Raw genomic sequence first — 19,250 nt, 5'->3', positions numbered from 1 at the left:
GATAGGAAAGAAGGGAGGGAGGGAAGGGAGAGAGAAAAAAAAGAAGGAAATGAAAGATGAAAAAGAAAGCAACATTACCACCCCTAGCCAACCACTGTGGGCTAGTGCAGGCTGAGCAGACCAAGAGAGAGAGTGCCAGATGGCTGGGTGGGCAAACAGTTAGTGGTCATCCACTCTGTGTATGCTTACCAGAGCTTCCCCAGGTGAGAATCCAATTCCATGTCCTCCCCTGGATCTTCCCAGCCTGCAAACCAGGGATAACAGTTCAAACTTTACTTGATAGAAATTTGCCACATTAAAATACAGGGGGAAAGAAAAACAAAGTTGGAGGCCTCATACATCTTGCTTTCAAAACATATTACAGAGTTACAGCAACCAAAACAGTATGGTAATGGCATACAGACAGATGTTTACACCAATAGAACAGAATAGAGAGCCCAGAAATAAACCCTTGTGTATGGTCAGATGATCTTCAACAAAGATGCCAAGACTACACAATGGGGAAAGGATAGTCTTTCCAACAGCTGGTGTTGGGGAAACTGGGTATCTACATGCAAAAGAATGAATTTAGATTCTTATCTAACACTATATACAAAAATCAACTCAAGATGGGTAAGACCTGAAACTATAAAACTATAGAAAACTGGGAAGGAACTTTAAAACATTGGAGTTGGCAATAATTTCTCAGATATGACACTAAAAGCACAGGTAACCTAAGCAAAAAACACATGTGGGAAGACACCAAACCTTAACATTTTCACACAGCAAAGAAAACAGAGTGAAAAGGCAACACACAGAATGGCAGGAAGTATTTGCAAATCATATATATAATAAGGGGTTAGTATCCATAACAAACCAATAGCAAATAAATACATAAACAACCCAATGAAAAAATGGAAAAAGGACTTGAATAGACTCTTCTCCAAAGAAGATATATAGATGGTCAACGAGCATATGAAAAGATGCTCAATATCATAACCATCAGAGAAATGCAAATCAAAACACAACAAAATATCATCTCAGATCCATTAGGATGGTCACTATCAAAAAAACAAACAGAAAATAACAAGTGCTGACAAAGATGTGGAGAAATTGGAACTGTTGGTGGAATGTAAAATGATATAGCTGCTGTGGGAAGTAGTATGATCTTTCCTCAAGAAAGTTAAAAATAGAATTAGCATGTACATGCGTGTGTACTCAGTCAATTTAGTCATGTCCAACTCTTTGCATCCCTATGGACCATAGCCTGCCAGGCTCCCCTCTCCATGGGATTCTCCAGGCAAGAATACTGGAGTGGATGATCCAGCAATTCTACTTCTTGGTATATGCCTTAGTCTACTTGGGTTGCTATAACAAAATGTCATAGACTGGGTGGCTCGTAGTTGTTCCTCATAGAAAATTGTTCCTCATAGTGCTGGAGGCTGGGGATCAAAGATCAAGCTATCAGCATGGTCAGGTTCTGGTGAGAGCCCTCTTCTGGGTTGCAGAGTGCTGATTTCTCACTGTGTCCTCACACAGCAGCAAGCTAGGGACCTCTCTGGCCTCTTCTTATAAGGATAAGGGCACTAATCCTATTCGTGAGGGCTCCACCCTCATGGCCTAATTACCACCCAAAGGCTCCATCTCCAAACACCATCACATTAGGATTAGAATTTCGACACAGGAATTTGGGAGTATAGGAACATTCAGCCCATAGAAGTATATATCAAAAGAATTGAAAACAGGATCTTGAAGAGATATTTGCATATCCATGTTGATTGTAGCATTATTCAGAAAACTGAAGAGGTGAAAGCAGCTTAAATTTCCTTTGAAGAACTAAACAAAATGTAGCCTATATACACAAAGGAATGTTATTTAGCCTTTAAAAAAAGAAAGAAATCTTGTCATAAGTTACAACATGGACAAACCCCAAGGATATTATGCTAAGTAAAGTAAGTCAGCCAGGAAAAGACACATACTACATGATTCCATTTATATGAGGTTTCTAAAGTAGTCAAATTCACAGAGAAAGAAAGTACTGATAGACTGTGGTTTCCACAGGCTGAAGGAAGGGGGAGATGGGAATATGTTCAGTTGATATAGAGCCTCTGTTATGCAAGATGAAAAAGTTCTGCAGATCTGTTATATGATAGTTAACACTACTGCACTGTACACTTAAAAATGGTTAAGATGATAATTTTATGAAAAAAAAAAAAAGGCACAAATCTTAAAAAAAAAAAAAATTGTAGTGGGGTTGGGTCCCATCATCCAAACCCAAATTCTGGTGTTTGTCCACATTTTCTCCTTGCAATCGCAGTACAAAAATACAACAGTATACTTCAGGAGAAAAGATACTCCGTTGTTTTATCCTTGCAAAAGCAATAATGCACAGTGTAGAAAAATGCAAACGAGACGTGCAAAAATAAAACCCCCTTCAGCACACCCCACTTTAGCAGTCAGCCAGGTCCTCCCAGCCCTTCTACACACTCACAGACACAGGCTGTTCCTTCTCACAAAAACTCAACCGGGGATCATATTGCCTTGCAAACTCTCTTGTTTTGTTGTGTGTGATCAAATCTGTTTGTCATTTTCCCAAACTCCAACAACACATGCTGCTGCAGCGAGCCAGAGGTTAGAGAGAGATGGGGACCTGAGAACACCCCCTCTCTCCTCCCACCACCAAGAAACCCAGAACAGGCTGGCAGGAGCCTCTCCACAGGCTCACCTGCAGGGAAGGAAGGGTTTATAAATCTCACATTCAGAATTTCTACAAATGAAGCCGAAAATGTCAAACTACACAAATGGGCAAACAGATTGGTGGTTCCCAGAAGTAGAGGGTGGGAGAAATGGGTGAAGCTGGTCAAAGGTATAAACTTCTACTTATGCTCTGGGAATATACAGCATGGTGACTACAGTTAACAAAGCTGTTTGGAAATATTCAAGGAGCAGGTCCTAAAAGTTCTCATCATGAGAAAAAAATATGTTAGGTGATGGATGTTAACTAAATGTATTGTGATGATCACATATATATGTATATGTGTGTGTATGTATAAATATATATAAAGTATTATTGTTGTTGTTTCACTAAGTTGTGTCCGACTCTTTGCGATCCCATGGACTGTAGCTTGCCAGGCTCCTCTATCTATGGGGTTTCCCAGGCAAAAATACTGGAGTGGGTGGCCATTTCCTAGTCTAGGGGATCTTTCCGACCCAGGGATTAAAACCGTATCTCTTGCATCTCCTGCATTGGCGGGCAGATTCTTTACCATTAGCACCACTTGGGAGCTCAGCTGGTGAAGAATCTGCCTGCAATGCAGAAGACCCCGGTTGGATCCCTGGGTTGGGAAGATCCTCTGGAGAAGGGATAGGCTACCCACTCCAGTATTCTTGGGCTTCCCTGGTGGCTCAGCTGGTAAAGAATCCGCCTGCAATAGGGGAGACCTGGGTTCAATCCCTGGATTGGGAAGATCCCCTGGAGAAGGGAAAGTCTACCAGTCCAGTATTCTCGCCTGGAGAATTCCATGGACTGCATAGTCCATGGGGTCACAAAGAGTTGGACACAACTGACCGACTTTCACTTTCATTCATTATATTGTACCCCTTAAATGTGTATAATATTATATCTCAATAAAACTGGAAAAAAAGAAAACTGGACAAAACCTCTTGCCCCCTTTCAGTATATATACCCACTTTTCTTTACGTTCAGGCAAACATAACCAACATTTATCCTAGTGAAGTCTTGGAGGCTTTCTCTCTCTCTCTCTCTCTCTCATACACACCACACACACACTTTCTTTAAACACAAAATGGGATCATACTTTACACACTACTACACAATTGCCTTTTTATAGCTAACAGAACAGACAACCGTGCAAGTCACTGCACAGAGATTCAACAAGCTCCTTCTTAGAAGTCTACAGTATCCATTGGCATGGATGTAACCAAATTCATCCACTCATGCCCTAAGAGGCAGACATGGGGACTGTCACTGTGAAGAGCACTAGAGTAAAAAATAAATTATTTTTTTTTATGGATATTATTTTTTATGGATAGTTCTGAAAATGGAATTGGTGGGGCAAAGGGCATGCCCATTTCTATTTTAATAGTTAGTGCCTGGTGAAAAATTGTATTTTGTTTATGGTTTTATTTGCATCTCCCCAACAAATGGGGAGGAGGTCTGCCTTTCTCATGATTGCATTTCCTCTTCTGTGAAGTAATTTCATCCATTTTTCTATTGTTTGTCTTTTCCCAATTAGTTTGTAGGAATTCTGCATGAGGGGTCTTGAAGGTATGAGAAAAGTGAAGCTCTTATCTATCTGTATGTAACAAACACTTCTCATCTATGACTGTCTCTAGACTTGTTTGCAGGGCCTCTGACCATGGAGACATTTAAATACCTGATATGTTCTAATCTGTCTTTTCCTTTATGGTCCTGGTTTCCTGGCTTTCTTGAGAAGATCCTCCTTACTCTCAATATTGTATAAGACTTTCCCTAAACTTATATTTGTACTTCTAATTTTTCATATTTCAGTCACTTATCCAGATAGAGGCAAGTCTTTTTTTCACTTATCATGTGCATCATTAGTTTATGTTGATTATCTCACTCTTTTTAAATGCTGCATCGTATTCCACGAAGGATATAATGACATTTAACTTGGAGTATTTGGGGGTATTGAATTTAGTTCTAAATACTACTTAATAATAATAATAGCTACCAGTTACTGAGTGCTTATTATATGCCAGGCACAGACCTAAACACATTCCACATACTACCTCATTTAACCCTCACAACAGTTACAGGGTAAATTCTATAATCATTTTTTAATAAATGAGGAAATATATCTTGTCAAGATTACACAGCTAGGAAGTAAGTGGTGCTAGGATTCTAGCCCAATCCAAGTTTGAAGGACTTAAAAATCCCAAGCTCTTAACATACCGTGTGCACTTTCTCTAGTATTTACAAATGTGACCTGAAATACTCCATATTTTCATTTCTGTAAGGATGAAGAAAGGAGGGAAATAAACACTTCTTACGTTCTTCCTCTGCCCTCAAACCCTGTACTAGATGCTTTCACAGGCTGTCTCCTGGAATTCCTATGAAAGTCCTCTGAGTGGTGAGGTTATCCACTTCCCAGAAACAAAAAGGGAACTTCAGTGAGGTTAAGACACTTATTTGAGGTTTGTTGATGGGTTCACGGTGGCACCATGGTGAGTACGAACCCAGTTCCATGCAATTTGTGTATTCCAACTTTTCGCTCAGAAAGATACGTTCACTAGCTTTACAGATGGATGGACCCACCGTTTTCTGCTTTTGTCTTTTTCTTTCACTGCTGTTGAACTATTTCCTTGGGATACATTCCCAGAGTGAGATTACTGAGTCAAAGTGTATGAATACTTTTATGGCTTTCTGTCTATACTGCCAAATTGCTGTTACAAAGGGCTGCACCCTTGTTTTCTGCCACCAGCTCTACAGGAAGCTTTATGGCCTACAGATTCCAGTACTTAGGTGGGGAAGCTTCCCTTCCAAGGGGTGTCACACTTAACACAGTAAGCCCTGAGCAGAAGCGGTTTAGGGCGACCTGATGAATAAGCACTCTATCCCACCCCGCCCCTGCCCAGCCCTGATGTATAGTGGGTTTAGGGATTGACTGCTTTTGTTTTGTTTTGCATAACTTTGCCTCTCTTATGAAATCCTTTAAAACGTGACTAAAATGGGATTAACCATAGTTAGGCTTGCCTTTTAAGAAAAGGACAAATCTGACAAACACCCTTTTCTGATGCCGTGCCCCTTGGGGAAAGCGCTCCCGCAGCTTGGCCCCAGAAGGGGCCGCTCTGAGAGGGACATCGGGTAGGGGGCCACCCTGGGAGGGGGCATCTGGGTGGGTGGGTGGCTGTCCGGGACGGGAGGGGGCGGTCCGCGGAGCGGCAGGGGCGGGGGTCAGACTTGGGCCCCAGCTCGCTGGCGGGGGCAGCCGATGATAAGGCGGGAGCAGCCAGTCGCCACGGCGGCCCCGGCCTGGCGGGAAGGCGGGAAGGGGCCCGGCCGGGCAAGAGCAGATAACGCCCGGCGCTCGGGCCGCCGAGACTCGGAGACGCCGTGGCCGCGGGAGATAGAGGCGCCCGAGTTCGGGCGCGGCTCCCGGCTCCCAGTTCCCAGCTCCCGGCCGCCCCACACCGCTCCCCCCAGCCCCCCAACACACACACCAGCCGGGGCAGGTCCGGGGGCGGTGGCGAGGCCCTGAGGGTCTCGGGACGTGCGAGGCCCGGGACCGCCCTGCGACCTCAGCGCGCTCATTGCACCAGGCCGCCACCCGGTCCCATCAGCGCTGGGCCCCTGGCCCCCGTCCAGGTCGGCCCCGGTGACCCCCAGACAAAAAGTCTCCCCATTCCCTCCTCTGTCGACTCCCTCCTCTGTGAAAGGAGGGCACTCAGGAATCGTCATTACTGTCTCAACACAGGGCGTGCGGCAGGCTCTTTACAGTGTCCAAGGACTTCTCTCTGTTACCCAGCTTGGCTCTCCAAGAGCTCCAGAGGAGAGTGCTTGATTATGGTGACACTGCCTGCTTCTCACAGATGGGGGTCAAGGAACTGGCCCTGAGCATCCCCACAGATGGGGATGCTCTTTGGGGCCCGAGAGAGCCACTCTTCCTTAACCCACAAAGAGGGGCCTTTCCCCTCTGGAGGCTGACAAGGAAATCTCCAACAGTGGCATTTGCATTTTGCCTTTTCAAATTCTTCAGATTCCCCACATAAAACTCAGTTGGCTGCCAGACAGCCAGGGAGGAGGAGGGCTGGGAGAGGCTGCATAGGGGCAGCCAGGAGCCATAAATTGGCCCCGGCTCTCCAGCAGAGAAACAACCCTGGAGGTGGGTGGAAATTCACGCACACAGGGAACCTCCCTTTAATCACCCCACTGCCAAAATTAAACATCTCCTGACAGCAGCCAGCCGGTCCGGACTTCTCCGCCTGGCATTCAAGGCCCTGCCCATTCTGGCGCTGACCCTCCTGTACCTGCTAGGCCTGCGTAGCACCCAGTCCACTGGATACAGTTTGCCTGTCATACGTCTCACCCTTTGGCTCCTTGGCAATCCTAAAGCCTTCCACTTTCTTCCCCACTTACCCCGAATAAGTATTTACCTCTTCTCGGTGACTTCCTAAAGGATTTTCAAGGGTTTGGTCTATTTTTTGCTTTGTTTCTTTCTTTGCATTGTTGTTCAGTGGCTTAGTCGTGTCTGACTCTTGGCGACCAGCACGCCAGGCTTCCCTTGTCCTTCACCATCTTCCAGTCTTTGCATTAAATGACCTCAAGAACCATGCCCTGAAGTAAGATTGGACTCCTCTCTATTATAGCCACCATTGATTGCATGCCGACTATATGCCAGGGCATTTCGTATAGTACCAAATCCTATCATCAACTCCAGTGGGTAAGAGATAGTCTCCCATTTTACAGATGAGGAAAACTGATCTTGGCAAGGTCCAGGATCACAGAGCCAGGAATACTGATTTGGCCTAACTTCATATTCAGGCAGAACGTGAGTAAAAGGCAACTGACCAGGAGACCTTGGTTCTTCTAGGCATTTTGTACTCACTCAGCTCTTGGGCAAGTCCTTCTCTTTCTCTGGGCCTCAGTCTACTGACAGCTGACAGTCCTGCTCCCCCCCGGGGGGCAGTTGAGGGGCTCTGCAGAGAGCCAGGCATGAGGCTGGGCCTGCAGGAACCCTTCCTCCGGGGGAAACTGGAGGTTACAGTACCCTGCTTTTCTCCCCTAAGAGAAAACACTGACTCATGGAAATTGAGTATCTGCCCCTCTCCCAACCCAGGTAGGCCTCTCCTGAAAGTCAGTGGTCCATTTCCTTTTGGCGCATGGGCAGTACTGTCAGTCCCTGGAGCCCTCAGCTTCCATTCTTTGTTGCCTACCCCCAACTCCTGCTGGTGCCTCCTCACCCCACTCCCAGGCTCTCAGGACCCCTCTCTCCTCCCACATTCAAACTTGCTGAAGAAAAAGCCACTCCATCAGTCTGTTACAGTTGTGTGTGAATGAGGTCAAGTTAGTAGCATGTTCTTCCCAAAATATGCTTGTTATCAGCCTGGGATTCTGGCAGTTACTAATTTGGGGTAATACGTCCCTCCCTCTCTCCAGGCAGGAAGGCTGGCCCTGTCCAGTGCATCTGGAGTTCCATATTTTTATATTTTTATTGGTTTTTCCCCCTGCCCTCCACATCCTGAGCTGGGGGAGAGGGTTTATAGGAGCCCACTAATTAACCAAGAACAGAAGCCTTGTTTCATAAATAAAAGCTTAGATATACTGTAGGAATAGAAATCCAGCAAGTTCCCTGTAGAATGTTCAAACCTCAAAAAGAAATCCCCCCCTGCCCCAGGGTCTGGGCAGGTGAGCCCCCAGGGGCATGGAAGACCTTGGTGGGGGCAGGGGCACTGGCTGTCCCTCAGGAGAAGGGAGGTTCCTTGGGTTCTAAACTGAGCTCTTTTGCAGCCCGGCCTTCAGCTCATGGTGGCCCACTCTGTGCCCATTCCTGCCCCCATTGTACCAGCCCTTCCCAACTCTGGGTCTCTCCACTGGGTCTCTGGGCAGAGGGGAGAAAAGAGTTAATGCAAGCTGTCCCCTGACCCAGGGTTAGTGGGCGTGGCTTCCAGTGTGGTCAGATGGGGTGGTAAGACCTTGGGCGAGTCCACTGTTGCTCTCCGGACTTTCCTCTGAGGAATGGAAGGTACAGGTGAAATGAGCCCTGAGGCCTCCCACTCTGAAGTCCTGCGCTACAGTTTATAAAGGAAGCTGTTCTGGAAGCTGAAGGAAGATCCCAGAGCTCACATGTAGGTGGCTGCAGGCTTAACCCTCAAATCTCTTCATATGTGGGCAGCTCTTCATCCTCATGACGACACACAACAACCTCTACTATTATACCAATTTCAGATGTGGGAATGGAGGCTTGGTGTTTGACCTGCCATCCAGACCCCATGAAGAAAGCCAGGCAGAAGGGACTTGCCCCTTTCTGCAAATGTTCGAAACTGAGGTCTAGAGAAATCCAGCAGCTGTTACAGTCCCGGGCCTTGCTCAACCAGGTAGCAACCCCTGTAAAGCAGAGAGTGCGGGCCAAGGGACCATGGAGACCTGCTTCCCTCCTGTTTCTCTGCAACCTGAAGCCAAAGGGAAGACAGCGTGGTTGCTCTCACTCCCAAGGAGAGAAATCACATTAAAACCACCCCTGGACGATCACCTACCTCCTCTTCCCTGAGAGAGCAGTGGCCTCTGTGGAGCCATCTGGTGGCCAGGCCTCATCACTGCAGAAGCTACAGAGCCTGGGAGGCTAAGGGCCTTCTGGTCAGATTTCGCAGTTTCCAGAGACAATCTGCAAGAGAGGTTTAAACCTGGATCATAAGGCGACCTGAAGAATTCAGAGAGGCTGGTTTGACTGCTGGAGCAGCTTCCACTCCACAGGAAGTATTTCTTCCAAGAAACTGGAGAGCTGGGCTGCGTGCAGAAGCATCTTGCATTCCCTCCCCACCCAGCACCCCAGAGATACCAGTGCCCATATCACAAGGGGAAACAGAGGCCTAGGAACCCAGCCCTTGATCACAATCATGCAGCAAATAAGGATGAGGACAGGCCCCAGGATTAGTTCAGTGCTTACTGTGTATATCAAAGCCTAGCCTGCTGTGTGATCTTGGACAAATTATATACCGTCTCTGAGCCTGTTTCATCTGTGCAGGTCAAACGACATAATGTATGCAAGTTGCTTTGCACAAAATAATGAGCTGTGCCTATCTTTACTGTTCTGATAGATATTTCCACTATTACTTCTCCTCACCTTCTCCTTGGTAAGGGGTCCTTGCAGCCCTGCTTCACAGAGGACACAAGACCTGAACATCTTGCCCTGGAATACATTAGTAAGTGGTTGATCAGAATTCCAAACAATGGCTGTTTCAGGAAATGCACAGTGAAGGCATACGGGGCGCAGAGGTGTGATGCTAGAAGCCTATTTTTACTATCTTTATATAATTTTTAAAGGTTATGCTCCATTTACAAAATGCTGGCTATATTTGCCATGTTGTACAACATACCCTTGAGCCTGTCTTACACATAATATAGTTTGTACTCCTATTCCCCACCCCTATGTTGTGCCCCCAACCACTGATAACCATTGGTTTGTTCTCCATATCTGTGAGTTTGCTTTTTTGTTATATTCATTTGTTGTATTTTTTAGATTTCACATATCATATCATACAGTATTTGTCTTTCTCTGTCTGACTTATTTCACTTAGCATATTACCTTCTAGGTCTAACCATGTTGCTGCAAATATAAAACTTTCATTCTTTTTATGGCTGAGTAGTATTTCATTGTATATATGTACCACATCTTTTTTATCCATTACTCTGTTGATGGACCCTTAGGTTGCTTCCATACCTTGGCTGTTGTAAATAATGCTGCTATGAACATTGGCCCTGTGGATAAGGGCACAGCAACCCACTCCAGTATTCTTGCCTAGAGAATCCCATGGACAAAGGAGCCTATCAGGATACTGGGCTACAGTCCATAGAGGCGCAAAGAGTTGGACACGACTGAAGAGACTTAGAATGAACAAAAAAATGAATACTGGAGTACATGTATCTTTTCAAATGAGTGCTTTTGTTTTCATCAGATATATGTCCAAGAGTGAAATTGCTAGGTCATATAGTAGTTCTATTCTTAGTTTCTTTGAGAAACCTTATACTGTTTTCCATAATTGGAAGCCTATTTTTAGATGGTTCCAAAAAAGAAAATATAGGAGAAAAAGAATGATGAAGCAAAATGGGACAGAATATAAACAATTGATGAATCTGGCTGCAAGTTATACAGGAGTTCTCTGTTCTATTTTTGCAACTTTTTCATGAATTTGAAATTATATTCCCCAAAAGGTTTTAAAGGCCAGTTATTTCAAAATTCCACCTAGTCTCATCTACCACCCTCCTGGGAAGCAGATGAAAGTTCCAGCCTCTCAGCGATCCTTGCTTCTGACTGGTGGCCCCATGCCTGAGGCCTCGGGGGGGATAGGACTGCTGGTAACACCCTGCAATCCCTCCATAGGGAGTCAGAGGTGCCCCTGCCCAGTGGCTAGCATCACCCCAGGCCCCCAGGCCTTCTCAGGGCTTCTCCTCGGCCGCCCCATTTCCCAGCCCCGCCCCCCCCTACCTCGCTCCCGCCCAGGTCCCAGTCAGGCTGTGGTGCGAGGTCGAGGTGGGGTTTATTTATAAGTTCCCGCTGATTATGAATCACTGGAGGAACTGCCTGCAGACTGGAGACAAAAGTCTGGGGCCGCCTGGCCAGGAGGAAACACTCTTTACATTTGACTTTCCCCTTGGCACAGGCCACTCTGCGCCTGGCCTGGCCAGGATCTGCCAGCCCCTTCTGTTCTCAGAGGCAGAAGCGCATTTGCCGCCAAGTCTTGTCGGCCTGTCCGCCTTGCTGTGTAAACAGGACCCGGGGTTGGCGGCCCAGCCCCGCACTGGAAATGAGCCTGCCTTCCGCAGCCCAGCCACTTCCTCCTCACATCCGGAGACTCCTCAGAGTTCAGATGAGGGCTGGTGGGCAGGAGTGAGGAGAAGTTAGGGTTTTGCTCTGCTGGGGTCTTCATCAGCCTTGATGGAGGATCAGTGGACAAACGGAGGAGCAGAGGACTCTTAGGCTGCCGTCAAAGCCCAATATAAATGACCCCGCCTCTGGGAAATCACCTCACTCAGGGTCTACCCCCCCATCATAGTTTGTAGTTTTGTTACCTTCAATTAACACATATTCAGCACCTACTATGGGACTTCCCAGGTGGCTCAGTGGGTAAAGAATCCACTAGCAATGCAGGAGATGCAAGAGATACAGGTTCTCCCCCTGGGTTGGGAAAGCATGGCAACTTATTCCAGTGCTCTTGCCTGGAGAATCCCATGGACAGAGGAGGACTACAGTCCATAGGACTGCAAAGAGTCAGACACAGCTGAAGTGACTGAGCATGCACACACATGTAGCAGGTTCTGTGCAAGGCGCCTGTTAGGGTTACATGGAGATATCCTATTCATGTCATCATTACTTCTTTTGATTCTTGAGGGCAGACGGAGTTCATGTCTGATTCATGATCCCCCTCATCCTACAAAGTGCCTTGCATGGTTCCTGAACACAACAGAGGCTCAAAATTTTTCATTGCATTGACCTAGATTAAACAGGGGCAGGCTTGTTTCTCTTTATGAATATCTGAACCAGGTTTTATATCTGAGTAACTTATAATGTAAGGGATTTGATTTCAGAAAGTACTAGAAACCCTCCTCCAAACCTCACTCAGAAACATCTTCCCCACTCCTCTGAGACGTCACCACCTTTGAGGCATGCTTCTCAGTTAAGCATACGTTCTCCACCTCCAGATGAAAGAAGGGAGTTCCCTCTGGATGGTTGACCTTATATCCCCATTTTACAGAGGAGCAAACTGCAGTTCAGAAAAGCAACGTACTTGATCAGGGCTGGTACAAAGGAGAGACAGGTTTTGATTGATTGTTTTGTTTGGCCAGGCGGCATGTGGGATCTTAGTTCCCCAACCAGGGATCAAACCGGTGCCCCCTCCACAGGAATCATGGACTCTTAGCCACTGGACCACCAGGCAATTCCCTAGAGATGGATTTTAAGCTCAGCTATCAGCAGCTAACGTCTAGGATTCTTCTCAAGTTCTCAAACTGTCTCCCTTTTATCTGATGCCATCTCTCAGCAGAAGAAAAAGAGAAGGGAGAAGTTCCCAGGGAGAGGGAAGCATGGAAGTCAACTTCAGAAGCTTGCTGGGCCAGCCATTCCAGGTTATGCCCACTGCAACCTTCCAGTTACAACATTCATTAATAAGCTTGTTCAACAGATGGCAAAACTGAGGCTTGGAGAGGCGTGATGGGCTCAAGGTCATCAAGCTAATGGTGGCAGCCAAGACCGTCGTCAGGGCCCCAGCACCTGTAGACAGCCCCAGGTTGGTGAGTTCCACAGAAAACCAGGTTATCAGCCCAAGTGAGGCTGTAGAACTGCAGGCAGAGGTTTCTAGGGTTTTAGGGTAGATGGGATGAAGGCCTTTCTGGAGGGTGCAGGAGAGGGACAAACATCTGCAGGGATTTTTATTCTGGTGGCTTCTATCTCACCTGCCTCAAGGCTTTTGCAAGAGTCCTGCACAGCTGTAAAAAGCAAGACTTTCTCCTTTTCTCTGTTGAGGACCTTCCCCCTCCCTTGCCTGGCTCTGGAAGTCTCCACAGAGGAGTCAGGGTTACTAGCAGAGACTAAAATCCCACTTGCCTACTAACTCAGGGGCTTCAAGTAAACCTGACCAAGTGTCAGTTTCCTCATTTGCTCATCTGCAAAATGGGGAGAATATTAGCAATTCAGAGCCTCTGTGAAATGACTGAAGACTTGAGATATCTTCATGAAGTGAAATGGGAGCAGAAAAGGTCTTTATGGTGGCTTGTACTGGTCTCATTATTTCATACAGAATGGTCCTTCCTCACCCCCCAAGATCCTCAGACTCCTGAGGGAGGAGAGGAAGGGGACAGAGCCACAGCATCCTGTTCTTCATCTGTGCCTTCTCTTCTCATTCCTCCCATCTGTCCCTGCCCATACATCGAGCAAACTGGGATGTACTCCGTCAATTCTGGCTGATGACTCAGAGTGATTAGACCTGGAGGCAGAGGAAGGGGTTGGGAGTTTTCCAAGTCCTCTGTGGCCAGAGAAGTCTGAGAGGTGAAACCCCTGAATGATGAGGTCTCCTAAAGCCACTTGCCTCAGCCAGTGAACAAGTTTTTTTTGTTGTTGTTTTTTGTTTTCACATCCACTGTCCCAATTAAATTTCACAGCCATCCTACGAATTAATCGCCCTCAGCCCCACTTGACAAATAAGAAAACCGAGGCTCAGAGAGCCCAAGCAACTTGCCCAAAGCCACTAGGCTAATGGGTGGTTTCCAACTGAGGGTCCAGGTCAGGGGTTCAGGGGTACTAGTTTCAGAATCTGAGGTCTTGGTGCCTAGGAAAGAACCAGATCTGAATCCTGGCTGAAACCATTTTGAACTGTGTGACCTGAAGCAAGGTCACTCACCTGAGGCTATATCTCTATAAATGAGGATGATGGCCTATTCAGTGTTGGGCAAGTAAATGAGATAATAGGTGCAGACCCTGCCTCCTGCCTTCTTACCAAGCACCCACTCTGGGCAGGCATCGTGCCAGACACTGGCATGCAGAGACTTGGGAGCCAGGGCAGTGGGCTTACATTTTCCAGCTGGGCCCCCTGTACCTGGAACAGAGGCAGTACTTGGCTACCACTGGGGCCAAATCAATGTTCACGGGTCATCTTCCTGCTGCCCCCAAGGCTGACACACTCTCCAGGATCTTGCTCATCAATGACCACTTCAGAGTCCCAATCCAAAGAGCATGCAAGGAGACTGGCGCCCGTTCCAGGTACAGGGGGCCCAGCTGGAAAATGTGAGCCCACTGCCCTGGCTCCCAAGTCTCTGCGTGCCGGTGTCTGGCACGGTGCCTGCCCAGAGTGGGTGCTTGGTAAACACGGATGAATGAATGGACGTTGTTTAGATGCCGAGAGGTCGGCGCTGCCGCCCGTTTGCTGTTCCAGGGGACAATGGGACAGCCTCTTTGGACTGGGGGTGCTGTCCCAGAATGTCTGAGGGGTGAGGTCACTAGGCTCGTGCGCACTGCTTACAGGAAGCATGCTAGCTCCAGCACGCCTGATGCCAGCCAGCAGACATTTCCTGCCTGGCAACAGTCCCCTCCCTCCTCCCCTTCCTCCTCCTGCCCACCTCGGGCCTGCGTGCCTGCAACCTGGACTTCTCTCCTTGCCTTGGGTCCCACCCTGGCATGGTCCGCTGGGGTTCTCACTGCCTTCCTCACCTCCTAAGGACCTGGGACCACCTTGTCCAGAGCAGTCAGAGAAGCCAGATGATGCACAAATGCTTTAGAAGAAAAACACCCCCAGCAGTCCCTCTGTGTGATTGGCATGGGGGAAACTGAGGCCCAGAGAGGTTACTGCCGTTTCCCAGGGTTGCACAGCAGTCCAGGCTAGGGACTCCCACCAAGAGCTGGGGTCAATTCCTGCTTCTCCAGTCTTTGGGCAAACCCTTGTCTAAGGCCCATTTTTCCTCCTCTGAAAAATGAGTAACCTTCTGCCCCTTCCAGGCTCTTGACTAGAAGTACATCCCTTCTGTGTGACCTGCCAAAGCCCTTCATCCCTTCTCTCCTGAGCTTTTCTTCAGTGACAGAGACTGGGGTTTTAGCTCAGGAATGTTAATAATCCCTCACTTGCATAAACAGTACAGTTTTAAAAATCACTTTTCACAGAAAGTACTTCAATTTTCCCTACATCCTATGTTACAGATGATGGAACTGAGGCCCAGAGGGGCTTGCCCCTGGAGCTGGCCAGTGGCGGAGCTGGAGTTCAAACCTGTGCCTGAGACAGGCTATGTCTGGTGCATCCTCCTTGCTCCCTTGGCCAGCCTCAGGGCCAGGCATGAATCAGATGCCCAGGAAACCTGTTTGTGGGGCCTGACATACTCATTTAAATGGGGCAGGGGGTGTCTCCTGGAGACCAGGCCACTCTTAAGGAATGGGCTGGACCTTCAGATCCACAGCAAACCAGAAGGCACTTCTGTCCACCCATGCAGCCTGGTGGTCACCAGAGCTAGGGAGTAATCCCCTCAGTTTCCCCATCTATAAAGTAGATACCTATGTCTTAGGGAAGGTATGAGGACCCCCTGGTGCCAAGTTGCTTCCCTCTACTGGCCCCAAGCAGGGTTCTGCCAGGCTCTGGGGAAAAGACTAGGAGCTGGCCCTGAGTCACTGAGGCAGGCTGGGATCCCCACGCCCCCATTTCTCAGCTTCAGTACAGCTTACATCAAAGCCAAGCTACTCACCCTGCCCGCCAACCCAAACCTGGCTGGCCAGAGCAGCAGCAGCCAAGAAAAAGGCCAGGCCTGACAGGAGCTATTTGCTCTCCAGCACTCCGTGATTGTGGTATAGTGACCGCGGTGGCCGGCAGAGTCAAAGGGGACACTGTTCTCTGAAGCCAGGACTCCCCCAGAGTGGGAGGAGGTGGCTACCCACAGCCTGAACTCAGGCTGGCTCCAGGCCTGCAACAGGCCTCCACGCTTTACACGTGTGACCTCATTTAATCCTTACAACAACCCTGCCAAAGTGGCTTGACTGTCTGCACTGACGAACAAGCAAACCGAAGTGCAGGGAGATGAAATGACTCATCTAAGTTCCTACAATAATGAGGGGCAGACCAGGTCCATCTGACACCACTAAGGGTAATGAATGACTCATCACCAAGATCCGGCCATTATCTGTTTCATGGTAAACCCCCACTGAGGGCTGGACTGGATTGACGTGAGCACCTACTGTGTGCCAGGCCAACTGCTTTTGGAGTGTCATTTGACCTAAAACTGAATAACTCAGAGAAGGAGGCATCACTAGCCCCATTGTACAGATGAGGAAACTGAGGCTCACTCAAGATCCACTTTAAACACCCATAGGCCCAGGGTACTCTTTAGTAGTTGAGTGATCCCTTCACCTCCTTCTTCTGTGTTAGAAAGAGAGCAAAAGCTGGAAATTCACTAGTGGTCCAGTGGTTAGGACTCTATAGTTTCACTGCCAAGGGCCAGGGTTCGATCCCTGGTCAGGGAACTAAGATCCCACAGGTCAAATGGCATGACAAAAAGGAAAAAAAAAAAGCAAAAGAGAAGGGCATGGGGTGATTTGGGGTAAGGAATTAAGAGGTACAAACTATTATGTATAAAATAAGCAACGAGGATGTATTGTAAAGCATAGGGAATATAGCCAACATTTTATAATAACTCAATGGACTATAACCTTTAGAAATTATAAATCACTTTATTACACACCTGTAACTTACATAAGTCACTGCGGATGGTGACTGTAGCCATGAAATTAGAAGATGAATACTTCTCGGCATGAAAACTATGACAAACCTAGACAGTGTGTTAAAAAGCAAAGACACTGTTTTGTCAGCAAAGGTCCTTATAATAAAGGCTATGGTCTTTCCAATAGTCATGTACTATTGTGATAGCCGGACCATAAAGAAAGCAGAGTACCTAAGAACTGATGCTTTTGAACTGTGACGCTGGAGGACTCTTGAGAGTCCCTTGGAGACTTGATCAAGGAGACTTGATCTCACAAGGAGACTTGATCTCACAAGGAGATCAAATCAGTCAACCTTAAAGGAAATCAACCTTAAATACTCATTTGAAGGACTGATGCTGAAACTAAAGCTCCAATACTTTGGCCACCTGATGTGAAGAGCGGACTCATTGGAAAAGAACCTGATGCTGAGAAAGATTGAAGGCAAAAGAAGAAAGTGGTGACAGAGGTTGAGATGGTTGGGTGGCATCACCAATGCAATGGACATGAACTTGAGTAAACGCCAGGAGATGGTGAGGGACAGGGAAGCCTGGCATGCTGCAGTCCATGGGGTCACAAAGAGTCAGGCATGACTTGGTGACTGAACAGCTAATTATATAATATTGTACATCAACAGTACTTCAAAAAGAAAACGAATGAGAAAGAAAAGAAAGAGCAAAGGCACCCAACGGCATTATCCTCTCGACTCCCAAATAATGCCCTATGTGTGCTGCCCTTACTGCAGAGTGTGGCTGTATCAGGGCTCCTGATCCTTTTTGGGGTTGAGGATGACCTACCCCTGTCCTGTCCTGTCCTGTCCTTTCTCCTTGGCAAGATCATAAGTGTATAGTTCGATGAATTATCAAAATGAAAATACAACAATATAACCTCCAAAACCCTGCTTTTGAGAATAAGTATATTCACACAAGCAGTGCAGAAGCACTCGGGAAAGCCAGACAAAGGGCATCAGGATGAGACTCTGCATTGCTAAGCAGCTTCCCGGGGATGCTGGTGCTGCCCGCCTCCTAGTGCGAGTGTGTTTCTGAACCCAGAGCGTCAGCACTGCCTGGAGCTCAGGGGAAATGCAGAATCTCAGGGAAACCCCAGGCATATGGAGCATTGGTCAGTTGGGAACATTAAAAGCTATCAAAATCCCACCTCCAGGAGTTCCCGTTTAATTTTCCTGGGGCAGGGTGCGGCTGGGCATCCATGCTTTTGACTGCTCCTCAGGTGCCACTGAGGCACAGTGAAGGCTGGTACTCTACAAGTGAAGGCCATGGAGTCCTTAGTGCCAGAAAGGACCTTACTCATTACCCTGTCCTACTACGGCCTTTTATGGAGGACCAGAAATGGATCCCAAATGGGACAGCAACCTGAGGTCAAATCATGTATGAACAGATCATCAAATATTAAACCAGGAAGTGATTTTTTTTTTGGCCATGCCAGGGATTGAACCTGGGCCCTTGGCAGTCAAAGCACAGAGTCCTAACTGCTGGACCACCAGGAAATTCCCAACAGGAAGTGATCTTGGGGTCCAACTGATTCAACCCTCCTTATTTTGCATCTAGACAAACTGAGGCTGAGGGAGGACAGGACAGCTGGGAGGAGCACTAAGGTCCAGGCTGGCTCTCCAACACAGCACGCTGTCTCTCGGCTACCTTTATCTCCCTCCAAATGTCAGACCTAGCAAAGGACAAGCTCTCACTTTTCAATTGCAAGTGGGAAAACCCTTTCTCCCCTCAATCTCAAAATGTGGATTCAGGATCTCCTCAGACACTGGGATTATAGTATTACAAATGCAGCTTGGCAAGACGCCAGTACTCCATGAAAGGGATGCCGATACCTGTTACTATACAGATGTTGGACCCAAACCAATAAAACATAAACAAATTCAGGAAAAAATATTTGCCAGTAATTATAACGTGTCAAGGGGCAGTGGCTGGGAGGACCAAGTAGGGAAAACCACTATACTATTCAGGTATGACCTAAATCAAATCCCTTATGATTATACAGTGGAAGTGAGAAATAGATTTAAGGGCCTCGATCTGATAGATAGAGTGCCTGATGAACTATGGAATGAGGTTCGTGACATTCTACAGAAGACAGGGATCAAGACCATCCCCATGGAAAAGAAATGCAAAAAAGCAAAATGGCTGTCTGGGGAGGCCTTACAAATAGCTGTGAAAAAAAGAGAAGCGAAAAGCAAAGGAGAAAATGAAAGATATAAACATCTGAATGCAGAGTTCCAAAGAATAGCAAGAAGAGATAAGAAAGCCTTCTTCAGCGATCAGTGCAAAGAAATAGAGGAAAACAACAGAATGGGAAAGACTAGAGATCTTTTCAAGA

The 19,250-nt window shown here is 47.3% G+C and overlaps 1 protein-coding gene across 7 annotated transcripts in view; it reads right to left on the bottom strand.

Annotated features, from left to right (window-relative positions):
* LOC112441475 (uncharacterized) overlaps positions 1 to 19,250 on the bottom strand; it is a 118,657-nt gene that overhangs the window by 65,696 nt on the left and 33,711 nt on the right. For 6 of the 7 annotated variants that reach the window (XR_003036751.2, XM_059890765.1, XM_024997917.2 and 3 more), the window contains 3 exons: positions 9,804 to 9,869; positions 9,217 to 9,344; positions 190 to 244 (listed from right to left, as the gene is read on the bottom strand). Coding sequence is in view for 6 of the 7 variants with exons in the window: in XM_059890765.1 (XP_059746748.1) it covers positions 190 to 244; positions 9,217 to 9,344; positions 9,804 to 9,869 (249 nt within the window). In the remaining variant the exon portion in view is untranslated. The remainder of the gene's footprint in view (positions 1 to 189; positions 245 to 9,216; positions 9,345 to 9,803; positions 9,870 to 19,250) is intronic. The other variant, XM_059890766.1, reaches the window with a different exon arrangement.

Source organism: Bos taurus, chromosome 10, assembly GCF_002263795.3.
Source record: "Bos taurus isolate L1 Dominette 01449 registration number 42190680 breed Hereford chromosome 10, ARS-UCD2.0, whole genome shotgun sequence".
Classification (NCBI taxonomy): Eukaryota; Metazoa; Chordata; class Mammalia; order Artiodactyla; family Bovidae; genus Bos; species Bos taurus.
The sequence above is the reverse complement of the archived record's forward strand: the minus strand, read 5'-3'. Positions and strand labels throughout refer to the sequence as shown.